This window comes from Protobothrops mucrosquamatus, unplaced genomic scaffold (assembly GCF_001527695.2).
Source record: "Protobothrops mucrosquamatus isolate PMUCROS unplaced genomic scaffold, P.Mucros_1.0 scaffold804, whole genome shotgun sequence".
NCBI lineage: Eukaryota > Metazoa > Chordata > Lepidosauria > Squamata > Viperidae > Protobothrops > Protobothrops mucrosquamatus.
In genome coordinates, this window is record NW_015387070.1 from 1,769 (window position 1) to 16,094 (window position 14,326).

The following is a 14,326-nucleotide window of genomic DNA, read 5'->3' on the forward strand; positions in this document are numbered from 1 at the left end:
TTTGAGCCTTGGCTTTCCTCACTTCATCTTTGGAGGCTCGGGCTATTTGCTGACATTCTGACTTAGTTATGTGCCCCTCTTTCCACTTTCTATACTTGTCCTTTTTATCTTCCAATTTGTCAGAGAGTTCTTTATGCAGCCATGCTGGTTTCTTTTGAGAACTGTTATTTTTCCTCTTTGTTGGTATTGTGCTAGACTGGGCTATTATTATCTCATTTTTCAAAATTTCCCAAGCTTCTTGAGTTGTTTTCCCCTTGAGGATTCTCATCCATGGAATTCTTCCCAAGCCCTCTCTAAGTTTATTGAAATTAGTTCTCTTGAAGTCCAAGACTCTAATTTGACTGTGTTCTATTGCCTGTGCTTCCATAATGTTGAATTCCAATATTGCATGATCACTTCCTCCCAGGGTTCCTATGGCTTCAACACCTTCTATCATTTCATCTCTGTTAGTGAGAATTAGATCCAAAATGGCTAATCCCCTAGTTCCTTTCTCTACTTTTTGGGAGACAAAGTTGTCTGCTAGGTTTGCCAGGAACCTGTTTGATCTTCCACTTGGTGCAGAGTTTGTCTCCCAGTTGATGTCAGGGTAGTTAAAGTCCCCCATTACTATTGTGATGTGCTTCCTACATACTTTAGTTAGCTGACTAGCAAAAAGTTCATCTATTTCCTCTGTTTGGTTGGGTGGCCTGTAGTATACACCTATGGCAATGTCATTTTCCCCCCTTTTATATTGACCCAAATGCATTCAAGACAGTTTTTATCATTGTTGTGCTCTATTTCTGTAGAGATGATTTATATAACCATGGGTTATGGAATAAACCACAGTTGTCTGCCTTAATACAACATAATCTAAGAAATGATCTTTTGCTTAACACAGTAAATAAACTTCAATCTGCCAGTTCACAAGAGAATAGCCTGTATCAGCAGAGCAGATTCTATCCCTACTGACTCAGCTTCCATCAAGCTCATTTGCATATATTATTCATTTAAAAGATTGTTTCTGATTTCAGATAACCTCTTGGTACAAGAAGAACATAAAAGATTACATTAATAAGCAAAACTTGGGGTCATCTTTAAAGGAAAATGAAGCATTGCTTCAGGAACACAAGGAAATGGAATATAAGGTTAAAGTAAGACTCTTTTATCTGAAGTGGTCACCTTCTAGTTTTCCAATCCTTTATGGAGTATTTTATTGAGGTTTTGTTTTTATTTTTTTTAGAAGAATGTAGTTTAACTTAAGACATTGATTTTTAAAATATTTATCTAAGGTTATATAATCTGGTTACCATTATCTTTTTTATTATTGTTGTTTTCCTATTTCAAGATAAAGCTTTTATTATTACTTGTAAGGAAGCATCCTTCTCAGCTCGGTCTGAAATTGCTGTTCTTTCTAACAAAATCTGTAACATGCTTGAAAGTAGAGTAAATATCAGCAATAAAAATAGCATTATATAAAAAAAATATTTAGAAACCAGTAAAATCGGTTCATAAAAAAATTCAGGGATTTCATGCCATCCAAAGTCTGAAAGGCCACCTCACCCACAATACACATAATATACAAGTACTCCGACTTCATTCAAAGGAACATAAGCATTATTCTTCCCTCCCCACCATTTTATCTATATAAATTAATGAATAGGAAGTAGTGTAAATATCCAGTAAATTCCATGACTAAATAGAAACTAGAGTAGATTAATTTTGGTTTAATGCTGTAACATGTGCATAAGGATTTATAAAATGCCTGCAGTGTTAATGTATTTTATATAGGCCGGTTGATGCAAAATTGAAGGGAACAATAATTCATCTCTTGATGGTCAAAATACATGTACTGTGCCTGGGCACAGAACTTGTCTTTCACAAATAGCTGGAGGTCATCCAGATCACAACTCTGGTGTGAAAAAGTGCACAGCTTGAATCTGTTGGCCATTACATTCCCAACCTGGTTCTTTCTTCTCTCCTGCATTTGCTGTTGCTTAGGGCGAAACCTGTAAATTGGAAATAGATGATACAGAGGATCATCTGTACCATCTATTCTAACCTGTCTTCCAGCTGGTGCTAAAAGTTGGCTATGGAAACAAAAGCACTGATGTTTTCTGCAGAAATATGAAATTCATGAGCTAGCTTCTTTTTGAGCAACAATCCTTTTATTTATTTATTTTTAAAGATTTATGCTAGTATTCCAGCTTGTGCTCACTGGAGCTCTTTTTCTAATCTAGTTACAACGTTTTTATGAACCAGCTTTTGAGCTGTAACTTTTGAGCTTACTGTTGATAAAGTTGGTTCTTTTGTTTTAAATTATTTTACAAAATGAATTGCACAGATATTTCTCAGTTTTCTCCACCATTAACAGAATTACATGCATATTTCATTGCAGAATGCATGTTATTAAATTTAAGTAGGGGAAAAAAATCAGCTATCTGCCTAGACTTTTAGAAAAATCTTCTGTAGAAGAGCTAGTAAGTTACCTTCCATTAAAAAGAGAAAGTTAATCATTCCAACTTAATTCCTACTTAACAACTTCTTTTTGCAAGTAGATTTTCAAAGGAACATTTTTTTTAACAAGCACATGGTTTTGAAACCCCAACAGCTTCTTGTGAACAAATGGTCCAAATGTTTTTATTTTTTAGTAAAGCATTTTGTTCTCTATTTTCACCTTAACTTTTCAAAAAACTGCAAGTTCAAACTTGAGATCTATCAAGGGTCGAGAATGGAACACTGAAAGCAGCAATTTAAAAGGTTACTTTCTCTGAAGACATAACATGAAATAGCATGAACTGTTCTGTGGAGAATCACAACAGGATATAAGTAAGGCTAAATATTTTTGGAGCTATTCAAAGAAATTGAAAAGACAACAGCAGCAACAGATTTTTATTTGGTATTGGTGAAAACATGTAACTTCATTTTCTTGCTACAAATACCACTTAGCTTTAAAACATAACATTTATGGCCACTTTAGACCAAACCAAATGACTATGAATTCTTTGTTATAAGTAAGGCATACTCCACAAATCATCTTACAATTCAGAACTTTTTCTCAATATCTCAGCAGATGGCCAGGAAAAAGTATCTTTGCCTATGGGATTAAGAAAGAATTTATCTGAAGGATGAGTCACCTATTACATGATCCCTATATTTAAGAACAGAGTACTGACTCCACAAAAGGCCCTCTAAAATAAGCAATATCCTTATGGGATGGCCAACTTATAGTCTTACTCCAAAGGAGACAATGTGCATGGCCACAGGAATGGGTAGGCTTCCTTCAAAATGACATTAACTTTTCATTGGGGAGAGTAATTGATGTGGACATAGTATACATAAGTATAAGTATCTAGGGGATAGGTTTACTCCGCTCAACTTAAAACCATTCATTTAGCAACGGTTACAAGGGTACTGAAAAAGTGACTTAAAATTGGTCCTCACAACTTATGACCATCACAGCATCTCCACAGCCATGTGATCAAAATTTGGGCACTTGGCAAACTGGTATGTATTTGCAACCTTAGCAGCCGGTTTCCCACAAGCAAAGTCAACAGGGAAAGTTGGATTTGCTTAACAACCATGTGATTCATTGAAAAACTGCGGTGATTCACTTCATAACCATGGCAAAAAGGTCATAAAATTGGGCATAAATCATTTAACAACTGCCTTGCTTAGCACTGGAAATTCTGATCCAAATTGAGGTTGTAAGTTGAGAACTACCAGTAATGGCTGCTGAACACCTGAATAAGAATGAGCAAGCACTAGCAATAATGCTTTTCAACTGTTGTCTTCATAGTTTAGCATGCTTTTTGGCTTTAGGGTAGATAGAAAACTATGACAGACACATCCATAATTTGGATAGAACCTTCCCATAATTTGGTACACTTAACATATGTGTTGCTTTCATTGGTATCTCAATCACATTTGCCTTGAGTGTTGTTGTTATTTTTGAGTGCAGAAAGGCATTTATTACATTTTAAAAGTAAATATATAAAATATAATATTAGCCATGTGGGATTCAAATCAGTGAAAAGGCCTTATTGGTCCTGATTAGTGTGCACACATGAATACAGGTAGTCCTCAAGGTATGAACCTAATGGAGCCTGGCCATTAGGCTTGTAAGTCAAAAAACTTGTCAAATGAATCAGACTTAATTTTACAAATTTTTAAAATCAAATTCATTAATTAAATCAAATGGGTTGTTAAACGAACAAAGATCTGACTTACTATTTCCTCTGACAGCTGCCATGTTAACTGAACTGGGAGGGTTTCCCGCTGGCTGCTGATCAGCTGTTTCCAGTGAGCTGGCTCATGAAGTAAATTGCCTCCAAGTAGGACTTGGAGCCATTAGTTATTTATTTTTTTTTAAAAAAAAACAACAACTGCTGCTAGCCAGCTCAAGCTTCTTTAGCTGCCAAGGGGCTGGGGGAAGCCATTACTTTAAAAAAACCCACTTGCCAACTAATAATAATAATAATAATAATAATAATAATAATAATAATAATAATAATAATAATAATAATAATAAAAGTTGGAAGGGACCATGGAGGTCATCTAGTCCAACCCCCTGCTGAGGCAGGAAACCTTATACCATTTCAGACAAATGGCTGTCCAGTCCTTTCTTAAAAACTTCCAGTGTTGGAGCATTCACCACTTCTGGAGGCAGGTTGTTCCACTGGTTAATTGTTCTAAGTGTCAGGAAGTTTCTCCTTAGTTCTAGGTTGCTTCTCTCCTTGATTAGTTTCCATCCGTTGCTTCTTGTCCTGCCTTCAGGCGCTTTGGAAAATAGCTTGACTCCCTCTTCTTTGTGGCAGCCCCTGAGATATTGGAACACTGCTATCACGTCCAGCCAGGCACCCAGAGAGAGATGAGGGAAGGATTTGCAGAACTCTGGACTTGCAATAGTTACAGAGATGGAAGGGACCTTGAAGTCATCTAGCCTAACCCACTGCTCTCACAAGAGAGTACAGTATTTCTGATAAATGCCTATCCAATCTCTTCTTAAAAGCTTCTAGTGATGGGACACCCACAACTTCTGGAGGCAATTTAAATTTAAAACCTACAAACTACTGTAATATATGCTTAATCTTCAAAATAAAAGCTCAATAATTTGCAAACACAATAGTATGTAAAGTACAGCACTTAAAAAGTAGAGCAGTTCTCAAAGTGCTTGCAAACTGTTTGCCACTATAGAGTAAACCCCCCCCCCCCCAAATTAAAATACTTACAGAAGTAATTCTAGCACTCTAGCCCACGCAGTAGCAGATTGCAGCAAAAGCAAAAACTGGTGCAGGCTCGACTCTGTGACCAGGGGAAAAAACCAGTCTTCCGACAGCAAAAGGCCCAAGGAAGTCACAGAGTTAAAATGGCGGCCGTTTGCAGCAGAGACTGAATCCAAGTCACAAGGCTACAGAGACCTCTTTTTGGTTGCAATTTTGAATTTCTAATGTAAGTAGCCTTTCTGAATCAATTTGCTTTTGTGAAAACTCGCTAAATAAACGTTCATACCTGGGGGATTACCTGTAGTTTGCAAAGTGCAGTACTTAAAAAGCAGAGCAGTTCCCAGTTTACAAGCACTATAGAGCCACAAAAAAATATTTTAAAATACTTAACAGAAGCAATTCTAGCAATCCGGTCCAGGCAGCTGCAGATCTTCCACCAGCACCAGCACCAAAACAAAAACAAATTGGCTCCGGCTGCAAAAAATCACCAGCTCTTGTTTGGCCATGTGACCAGGGGAAAAACCTTCTGGCTTCAGGAAATTGCATTCAAATAACCCAAAGGGCCCACGCAAGTCACATAGTTAAACGTGGCTGCCACTGCAGCAGTAACCGAATCCAAGTCATTATGGCTATAGAGGCCTCTTTTTGGTCACAGTTTTGAATTTCTAATGTAAGTACCCTTTCTGAATAACTTCGTTTTTTGTGAAAACTCGCTAAATGAATATTTGTACCTGGGGGAATTACCTGTAAGTGCCGCTTGTAAGTGAATGGAATGCTATCTGAAGAGAGTCTAAAGCAGGCATGTCAAACTCATGACATCATGTAATGTCACGTGCCGTATTGCGGCTTTTTCCCCATTGCCAGCAATGGGGTAGGTGTGGTTTTGGCATGATGCATCTGGTCTGTGGGCTGGCAGTTTGACATGCCTGGTCTAAAGAATGAGGCTTTTATGAAACAGATATTCTACCCTTGGTAGATGTTGAGGATTTTATTTTCCCCCCTTAAACTTTCAGTCTTTGTCCAGTATTATTATTCTGATCCAAAGGTTAAACTGTTAATCATTCTGAAGATAAAAAAGGCAGAGAAATAGTATGATTATTAAAGAAAATTAAATTTTAATTGAAATTTATCTACTAGGTTGGCACTGAGAAACTAACTATTGAGACCAATTTATAAATGTTATTTCCATTTAATGCTCTTTTCAGTCAGTGGTTTCAGCTTTTCTAAGCAAGCATTTCCACGAGTAAAAATTTAATTAGCACATGAAAAGTACTGCAAAATCTAGACTCTGCAGTTTGTTTATAAATGGGGTTTTCTATATCTTAACTCACCATTGGGAAGGTCTATCACATTAGTGTCTTGTTCACAGTGAGTAATAGGTATTCAAGGACCTTGGTTGGCAACTAATAATTGCTATCAGTCATATTTCAAATATTTCAAATTGAACAAGAACTGAAGAATAGACCATAACTAATAGAACTAAGGATGCACTCATTTGCATCATTTAACATTTACACATCAGTTGTCAGAAATATCTGTGCAATACATTTTTCAGCCGTACAAAACAAGTTAGCAAGTAAATATCTGAAAAGAAAAAAGGGTAATTTACTGAGAACTCAGTAGATCTTCAGATGTTACTAAGGGAATGTTTGCTTCTCTCAAGCCAAGGAATGAAGCAAAGTTCCATTAGTATTTTCCAGCTTTTGATCTATTAGCCCCAGAAGAAACTTCTCTGGTTTAAAAATTTCTGAATTAATGTATATATTTCAACCATTTTTTAAAGCTTTTTTGCATATCCACCCATTATGATAAAAAAATGTGTATGTGTGTGTGTGTGTATACCCACACGTACACAAAAACACACCTAAACAGAAATCTTAAATAAAGAACCTTGTACTTAATCTAGTCCTGGTACTTTCCCTGGTTGCTTCAGAAGCTTTTCTTGTTATAAGTCCATTCATAATCTATCTTTCATTCTCTGTAAGCCTTTTGTTATTTTAAAAGCATTGTCTATTTTTTCCAAGGAAATATCATGTCCTTTATACAAGTTAGAGTAATACTGTACATAAAAACTTTTTTATAGCCTCATTGTCCGTTGATATAGTATCTCCATCTTAAAGTTTCAGAATCATTTTCATTTCTTTTTTCTTAATTGATATGCTAACCATTTTCCTGGTTTGTTGGCAAATTTAAAATTCTTTTGTTTAACATAGTTCATCTTCATTTCCAGTTCTCTTATTGTTCACGTAGATAGCTGTTGCTATAAAAGTTTAATTTGATGTGAAATGCTTATCTTTTCTGGCAATTTCTTTAATTCTTCCTCTTTTCATCTCATCCAGCATGCATTTTCTCTCGAGTCTTCCTTTTAAGTTCAGTATTGTGTTGGATAAAATGACCTCTAATGAAAGCTTTACTCGCATCCTAAACTATTCTTAAATCAGGACCTTTATTTGAGTTGCTTTAAAAGAATTCTATTAATTTCTTTTTATTTCAACCTCACATAATCGGCAAAAGAGAGGGTAGCAAAGAAGCATTACTATATAATAATAATAATAATAATAATGATGATGATGATGATGATGATGATGATGATGATGATGATGATGATGATGATGATGATGATGACGACGACGACGATGTAATAATTATAATGGCATATTAAATGCCTAACAAATGTCCCAATCCCATTCCTGTGGGGAGTAATTGCTGTAACTTTCAGCATTATTTCTGTTCTGTAAGAAAGTAGTTTACTTACCGTATGTGCTCTGTTCTATAAGATAGGGCCAAACTATGGGGAATACGTCATACATCACATCATATGTAAATGTTTGCCTGTCCCCAAACAAAATATTAACAAAGGCAAGGGATGCATACCTGTTTTGGAACCAAAAGTCACCTTGATCTTTTACTGGCATACCAAGAGTCACACTCAAAATATATCACAACATCAAGCCCCCACTCCAAATGGGGCCAGGGCAAAAAATAAATAAATATTGAATTTAAATCAGATAATTGTATACAAATTAAGTATATTCTCAATAATTTCCCTCTTTTGTCACCTTAAAAATTACAATTCAGTAACCTTCTTGGCAAGGAGCTGGAGACAGCATGTAAGTGTTTCAGGAATGCTGATTGTATACCTCTGCTAAAAGCCTACAGCACAACTGCTAATTCAGGAATTTCAGATATGTAAGTTATAGTGTCCCCATCACTAAATGTGGTAGCTTCTTTGAGACACCAAAGATAACATTATTTTTTCTTATTGACCTTAAATACAGATCATTTAAAGAATTGTAGTATTCTAAAATTCAATGACTTCAATGCTATCTCGGAGAAAAAAATAGCATTCTCATTTTTTTCAAAGTGTGCAAATTAAATGTAATTTATTAGTGATTGATTATGTGTCATCAAGTAGGTGCTGACTCTTAACAATCAAATATGTAAATTTTCTTTATGACAATTTGTCCCTTGGTCCTGCAGATCTTTCACTAGTGCACCCATCACCACTGTACTTGAATCCATCTGCTTTTCTACAGGTAGTCATTGTCTCATGACTACTGTTCACCTGGTATCTTTTCTTCCTCCTTTCCCAGTATTAGAGTCTTCTCTATTTTTTGCTAGCATGTGAAGTTAAAGATATTACACAGTAGTTTGCGCACTCTGGTTACTCTCTCTTTTTGGGGATTGGAATGTAGATTGGTCTCTTCCAATCTGTTGGCCAACTTTGCTTATCACGCTATTGTGAGCATTCCATCAGTTCCTGCAGACTTCCTACTTGGTAATGAGTTCAGTGCTATCTTATACATCTTATAGTTATAAGTATGGAATATCTTCTAAGGAATCTTTAATGTTGACATCTCTACTGTACAGTATTTCAATATATTTGTTTCATCTTTGTTTCTTATCCTTCCCAGGAACACCCACACACACCCCCCACACACACCCCCCACACACATACCTCTGTCACATTGAGGCAGCGCAGCAGGACATGAGGGGAAATGAGAAATAACAATTTCTATGCAAAAGTAATACATACATTATTGGGGGGACAAGCTGATTTGCTTTTAAAATTAGTGCAAATGTTGCACTAAACAGTAGATTGTTAATACATAATTTAGTATTGGCAGAGAGATTTTTCAGACTGAATAAAGATTTCTCAGTTTTGAAATTCATTGCCCGGAGATATCTAACTACCTCTTTCCCTGGCAACCATTATATATGGAAGGAACATTTATTGTTGTTAGATTATTATCACATCAAATATTTCAGTTTTATTATTTTCAAGCTGATTTCGGTGTATTTTCTTGTGGCTATTTATGTTATGTTATCTTTTGACGCATGGGTGTTTTAGATTAGTGTGGATTTTATTCTTATCTATGATTATTGTTGTGAATCAAGTAACTTGAATCTAAATCACCACTGACAGATAATCAACTGAGTCACACTTCTCTTCCCAGGAATGGAATTCCTCTCTGCAAGGATTAAAATCAGAGGCACTCAAAATTCTATTTTCAGAGGAGTATGCAGAAAAAGAGCATCTAAAGCTTTCAAATAAAAAAATGAACTTACTGGAACAAGAAGTAAATCGCTGTTTTGAAGAACGGAAAACATTGTTGCAAGAAGCCAATGACTTCTTCATTGCAGCAAGGAAGGTTAGTCAAAAATTAAAATTCCTAACAGAAACCCACTGAGCAAAAAGGCTTACTCTCCTTTAGATTTGTAGCTCTATTGATAAACAAATCAGGGCAATTTTTAAAAAAATGGCTAAGTGGGGAGGGCAGTGTCTGCAAACCAACCTGAAGGTTTTGTCTCATTTTCTGGCAGCAATGCTTCTTTTTGTGCCCTCTTTGTTTTTATTATTGAGATTATAGAGCACTTCCACATTGCTATGCTTTATATACACAATTACTTAAAAACAGTTTAAAAACAACCTTTGAAATACCAAAAAAATCTTCAATCAGTCAGTGCTTTCTCCTACTGATCAGTCAGAGCCTATAAGAAATAACACTTAGTAGCACCTGATTCTAGTTCCCATTTTATTTCTGTTTGTGTACATTTTTTTCTGGGGATTACTAAGAAAACTGAAAGTAGATGCTCAACTGGGAATGCAGAGGGTGGGTTTAGCCAAGGAGATGGGATGATAGAATTTTCACCTAGGAGAAACCAGATTATCCCAAAGCTCTCTAGACCAGAGGTCCCCAAACTATGGGCTGCAGCCCACTACCGGGCCTGGCCTCTTGGCCACCAGGCCGTGTGAGTAGCTGGGCAGTGCATGTGCATGTGTTCATCCCCCCCTCGTCCCACCATTGACGCAAGTGTGCATGCGGTGGCAGCGTCGCTAGTATCGGGCGGGCGGCAGCATTGCCACAAACCTTGTGTGGGGGGTAGCAGTAGTGTGAGCGGTAGGTGGGCGACGGTGCACCACATGTAGGTGGCGACAGCAGGTGGGCTGCAGTGTGATCCTCGCGCCAGGGCAGCATTGCTGCAGGCCGTGGCATGATCCTTGCACTGGTGGTAGCATCGCCATGAGCCTGGTGGCACCAGCGTCACAAGCCTCACACAGGCACCACCATCGTTGAGAGCCTTGTGCATGTGCTCACAGCCCTGTTCGCATGGTGTGCATGCTTGCAGCCTGTTCGTATGCACATGTGACCACATTCTTATTTGCGCATGTGCGCGTAAGGCATCTGCCCCTCCCTCTCCCATTGGTTTGCCAACCCAAAAGATTGGAGACCCCCTGCTCTAGACCTCCAGTATAGTAGAAATGAAATTGCCCTAAAATATAGTCTGAGAGACATTACTGTTCAACAGAAATCAAACAGCCCAGATGATGGGGTGGAATTACACAAGTATGGTCTAACTTTGAATGCTAGAGATATGCAGAGAGACAAAGCAAGGAGTGGCAAAACGAGGAGAGGGGCATTGTTGACTTCATGACTGATAGTTATTGAAGTTGCCATCTTCCAAACCACATGGAAGAAGCCATGAATGATGAACCCAGGCTTTATAAAACCTCACAAAAATGTGAGAAGTCAGATGAAAACAATTAATGATAGATCATTCCAATCTACCATAATTTCCACACAAAGTTGGTTAGATGTGTGGCCTGTGAGATATGGAAAGTATACCATGCAAGATTTTAGGTAAGCATGCATAGAAATGCATTCCTGGGAATAGAACGATAAGCAGAATGGTGAGCTACTGATAGAACTCTAGTTTAGATGATTTATAGCAAGGATTCTGGACTTCTGGTAGAAACAAAATATCTTCCTATCTGCCTAAAATAATTGTGCCAAAATGAAGAAAACATGGCTGGTCCAGTTCTGGTGCTCAAGAAAAATCATTTGTATTTTTTTGTATTTCTGTATTTCTGTATCTTTGTATTTTGTGAATAGTATTTGTTTTTAATATGCTGTGAACCGCCCTGAGTCCTATGGGAGAAGGGCGGTATACAAATTAAATTAACATAACAACTCAAACCTCTTATTTTAAGCATGCACCTTCTACACAAGGCTCTAAAAATAGAAAGTTTGCTAGAGGCCTAAAGTTTGGAGTATAAAATTTCAGATTTAAATATTTAAATTTAAACCTGTACTTTTAGATTATTTTCCCCATTTTGATAAATTATGTATTTTTAACGTCACCAAATAATCTAGAAATCAACTACAAAATCAAGAGAATGGAATAGGGTACTGTGTGAGGAAGAAGCCTCTTTTCATCAGAGTTAATCCACATATAGTTGTGTCTACAAGATTCAATTTTCTATGTCAGGGCTTTTCAACCTTTTCACCCATTGTACCACTTTTAGGATATGGCAATATCCGAGTACCACCAGTCGCCTAGCAAGGTGTCAAAAACTTGATGACCAAAAAAAAAAAAGGAAAAAAGTGATAAAGTACAGGTAGTCCTTGACTTACAACAGTTTGCTTAGTGACTGTTCAAAGTTACAATAGCACTGAAAAAAGTGCCCCCCAAGCCACAGCCGAGCAACACACCTGCCGGCCCGCCTGGCGGTGCTCTTCCTCCTGTCCGAGGTTTTCATTGTTGTGAGCATTTCTGTTGAGGATTGGCAGCGAGAGTGGGGTGGGGGGTGTTTGGTTTTTATTCCCCCCGTCTGCTGGGTGGTTGCAGCAGGTTTTGGTCACTTCACATGACCCTGGGACACTGTGACCGTCATAAATATGAATCAGTTGCCAAACATCTGAATGTAAATCACAAGACCCTGGAGATGTTGCAACATTCCAGCTGATTGGCGCTTCTTCTGGGCTCAGCAGAAGCACCAGGATTAGCGCCAAGCTCCCACTGGAGCCTGGCTCTGATCCTGGCGCTTCCACTGAGCCCTGATAGCCCTGCGGCTCCAGCCATCTCTCGCTCAGGCTTGTGTGGTGCTGCCACGGGTTCAGCTCATTCCCTTCCCCCACTACCATTTTTCTAGGGTGCTCGCGTACCACCTGCCAGGTGCCAATGTACCACAGGTGGTACCCGTACCACTGGTTGAAAAGCCCTGTTGTATGTGAATCTCTGTTAATGCTGCAGTTATTTTAATGTACATTCTGTTTCCATTTCAGAGATAGTTACTGAATGCTTTTTTTCTTTATATTTTCTTGTATGATGTAAAACAAATAGAGGGAGGTTCTCTCTCATGACTTTACTGTTGGTAATTTATATTTTTAGCATCAGGATAGGTTATTAGTTAGCCATTCCTTAAAATATTCTGAGAGCCTCATTAGAATTATAAAATGTTCCAAAACCATTAGAACTTTTCAAAGATTATGTGGTGAAGAGCCCAAATTAATATTTTGTTTGTTTGTTCTGTGCTACTCAGCCATGATTGGTGCTCAAAAAGTTTATAATTAAGCCCTTAAAATGTCAATGTATTAGGGATATACAGGAGATATTTATGGCAGCCTCTTTTGGTTGTGACAGCTGTACTTTCCATATGGTAAGGACAAAAAGAGATGGAATAGATTCAAGGACAGTTTCAAGAAAGAAACTTCTGATGCTGGATAGTTGGTGCTGTAGTCCAGATTTTGATGCTTCGACATTAGAAGGAGTGGTTGAAGAAAAGGAATTGCAATATGCAGATGGATTATGGAGCTAACTAATGATTAAGATGTCAAGCCACAAAAGCAGCTCATGTTTAATATGCCTTTTCCAGAAGCCCAAAGGACCAAACAGATGGGAAGTTTCCATCTTCCACTTACCAGTAGAATTTGTAATAATTGGGATTCATTTGGGAATTTTAGTTCCACTAGGCTCCGTCTACCACTTCACTGCAGGCACTGGATTCTTTTTGAAGATCTTAATGCCTGTATTAGTTTTATGACATAAGATATTCCTAAATCAGAAGTGGAAGTTAAGTCCTGATACTGCTGAACCTATTTCAGGCCAGCCAACATGGCCAATAAGTGATGTAGGTTGAAAGTTGTAGTTAAATATCCTTTCAAAGTCCAAAGTTTAACGATGTTACTCTAAATTGAAGAGAAGAAAGCTGAAGTGAATAGCAAGATGATCAAAGGCCTGGAGACCAAAACATACAGTATGAAGAACAGCTGCAGGACTTGGATTTGGCTAGCCCAGGGGTAGGCAACCTTGGCTCTTTTATGACTTGTGGACTTCAACTCCCAGAATTCCTGAGTCAGCAGGAATTTCTTTAGAAGATTCTTTAGAATCTTCTTTAGAAAAGAAGAAATAGAGGTGACATGATAGCAGTATTCCCGTATTTGAGAGGGGGTCAAATTATTCTCCAAAGCACCAGAGGGCAGGACAAGAAACAATGGTTGGAAACTGACCAAAGAGAAAAGCAACCTGGAATTGAGAAACTTCCTAACAGTGAGGACAATTAACCAGTGGAACAGCTTGCCTTCAGACATAGTGGGCGCTCCATCACTGGAGGTTTTTTAAGAAGAGCCTGGACAATCACTTGTCTGAGATGGTATAGGTTCTCCTGCTTGAGCAGGGGGCTGGACTAGAAGACCTCCAAGGTCCCTTCCAGTTCTATTCTATTTTATTCTAGCCATGGGAGGTGCTATGTTCTTTCTTAGGGATTATTAACAGATTCCAGACTAAGTTGTAATTTAAAACTATTTATTACATAGCAGTTTTAGTCATAGCACTCACATACT

General features: G+C 37.7%; 1 protein-coding gene across 1 annotated transcript in view; it reads left to right on the forward strand.

The window, feature by feature from the left end:
- Window positions 1-1,010: 1,010 nt before the first annotated feature.
- The window catches only part of CCDC141 (coiled-coil domain containing 141), a gene marked incomplete at its 5' end in the record, with an annotated part of 69,675 nt that continues 56,359 nt past the window's right edge, over window positions 1,011-14,326 (forward strand). The window contains 2 exons of the mRNA XM_015818848.2: window positions 1,011-1,130; window positions 9,659-9,853. Of these exons, the coding sequence (XP_015674334.2) occupies window positions 1,011-1,130; window positions 9,659-9,853 (315 nt within the window). The remainder of the gene's footprint in view (window positions 1,131-9,658; window positions 9,854-14,326) is intronic.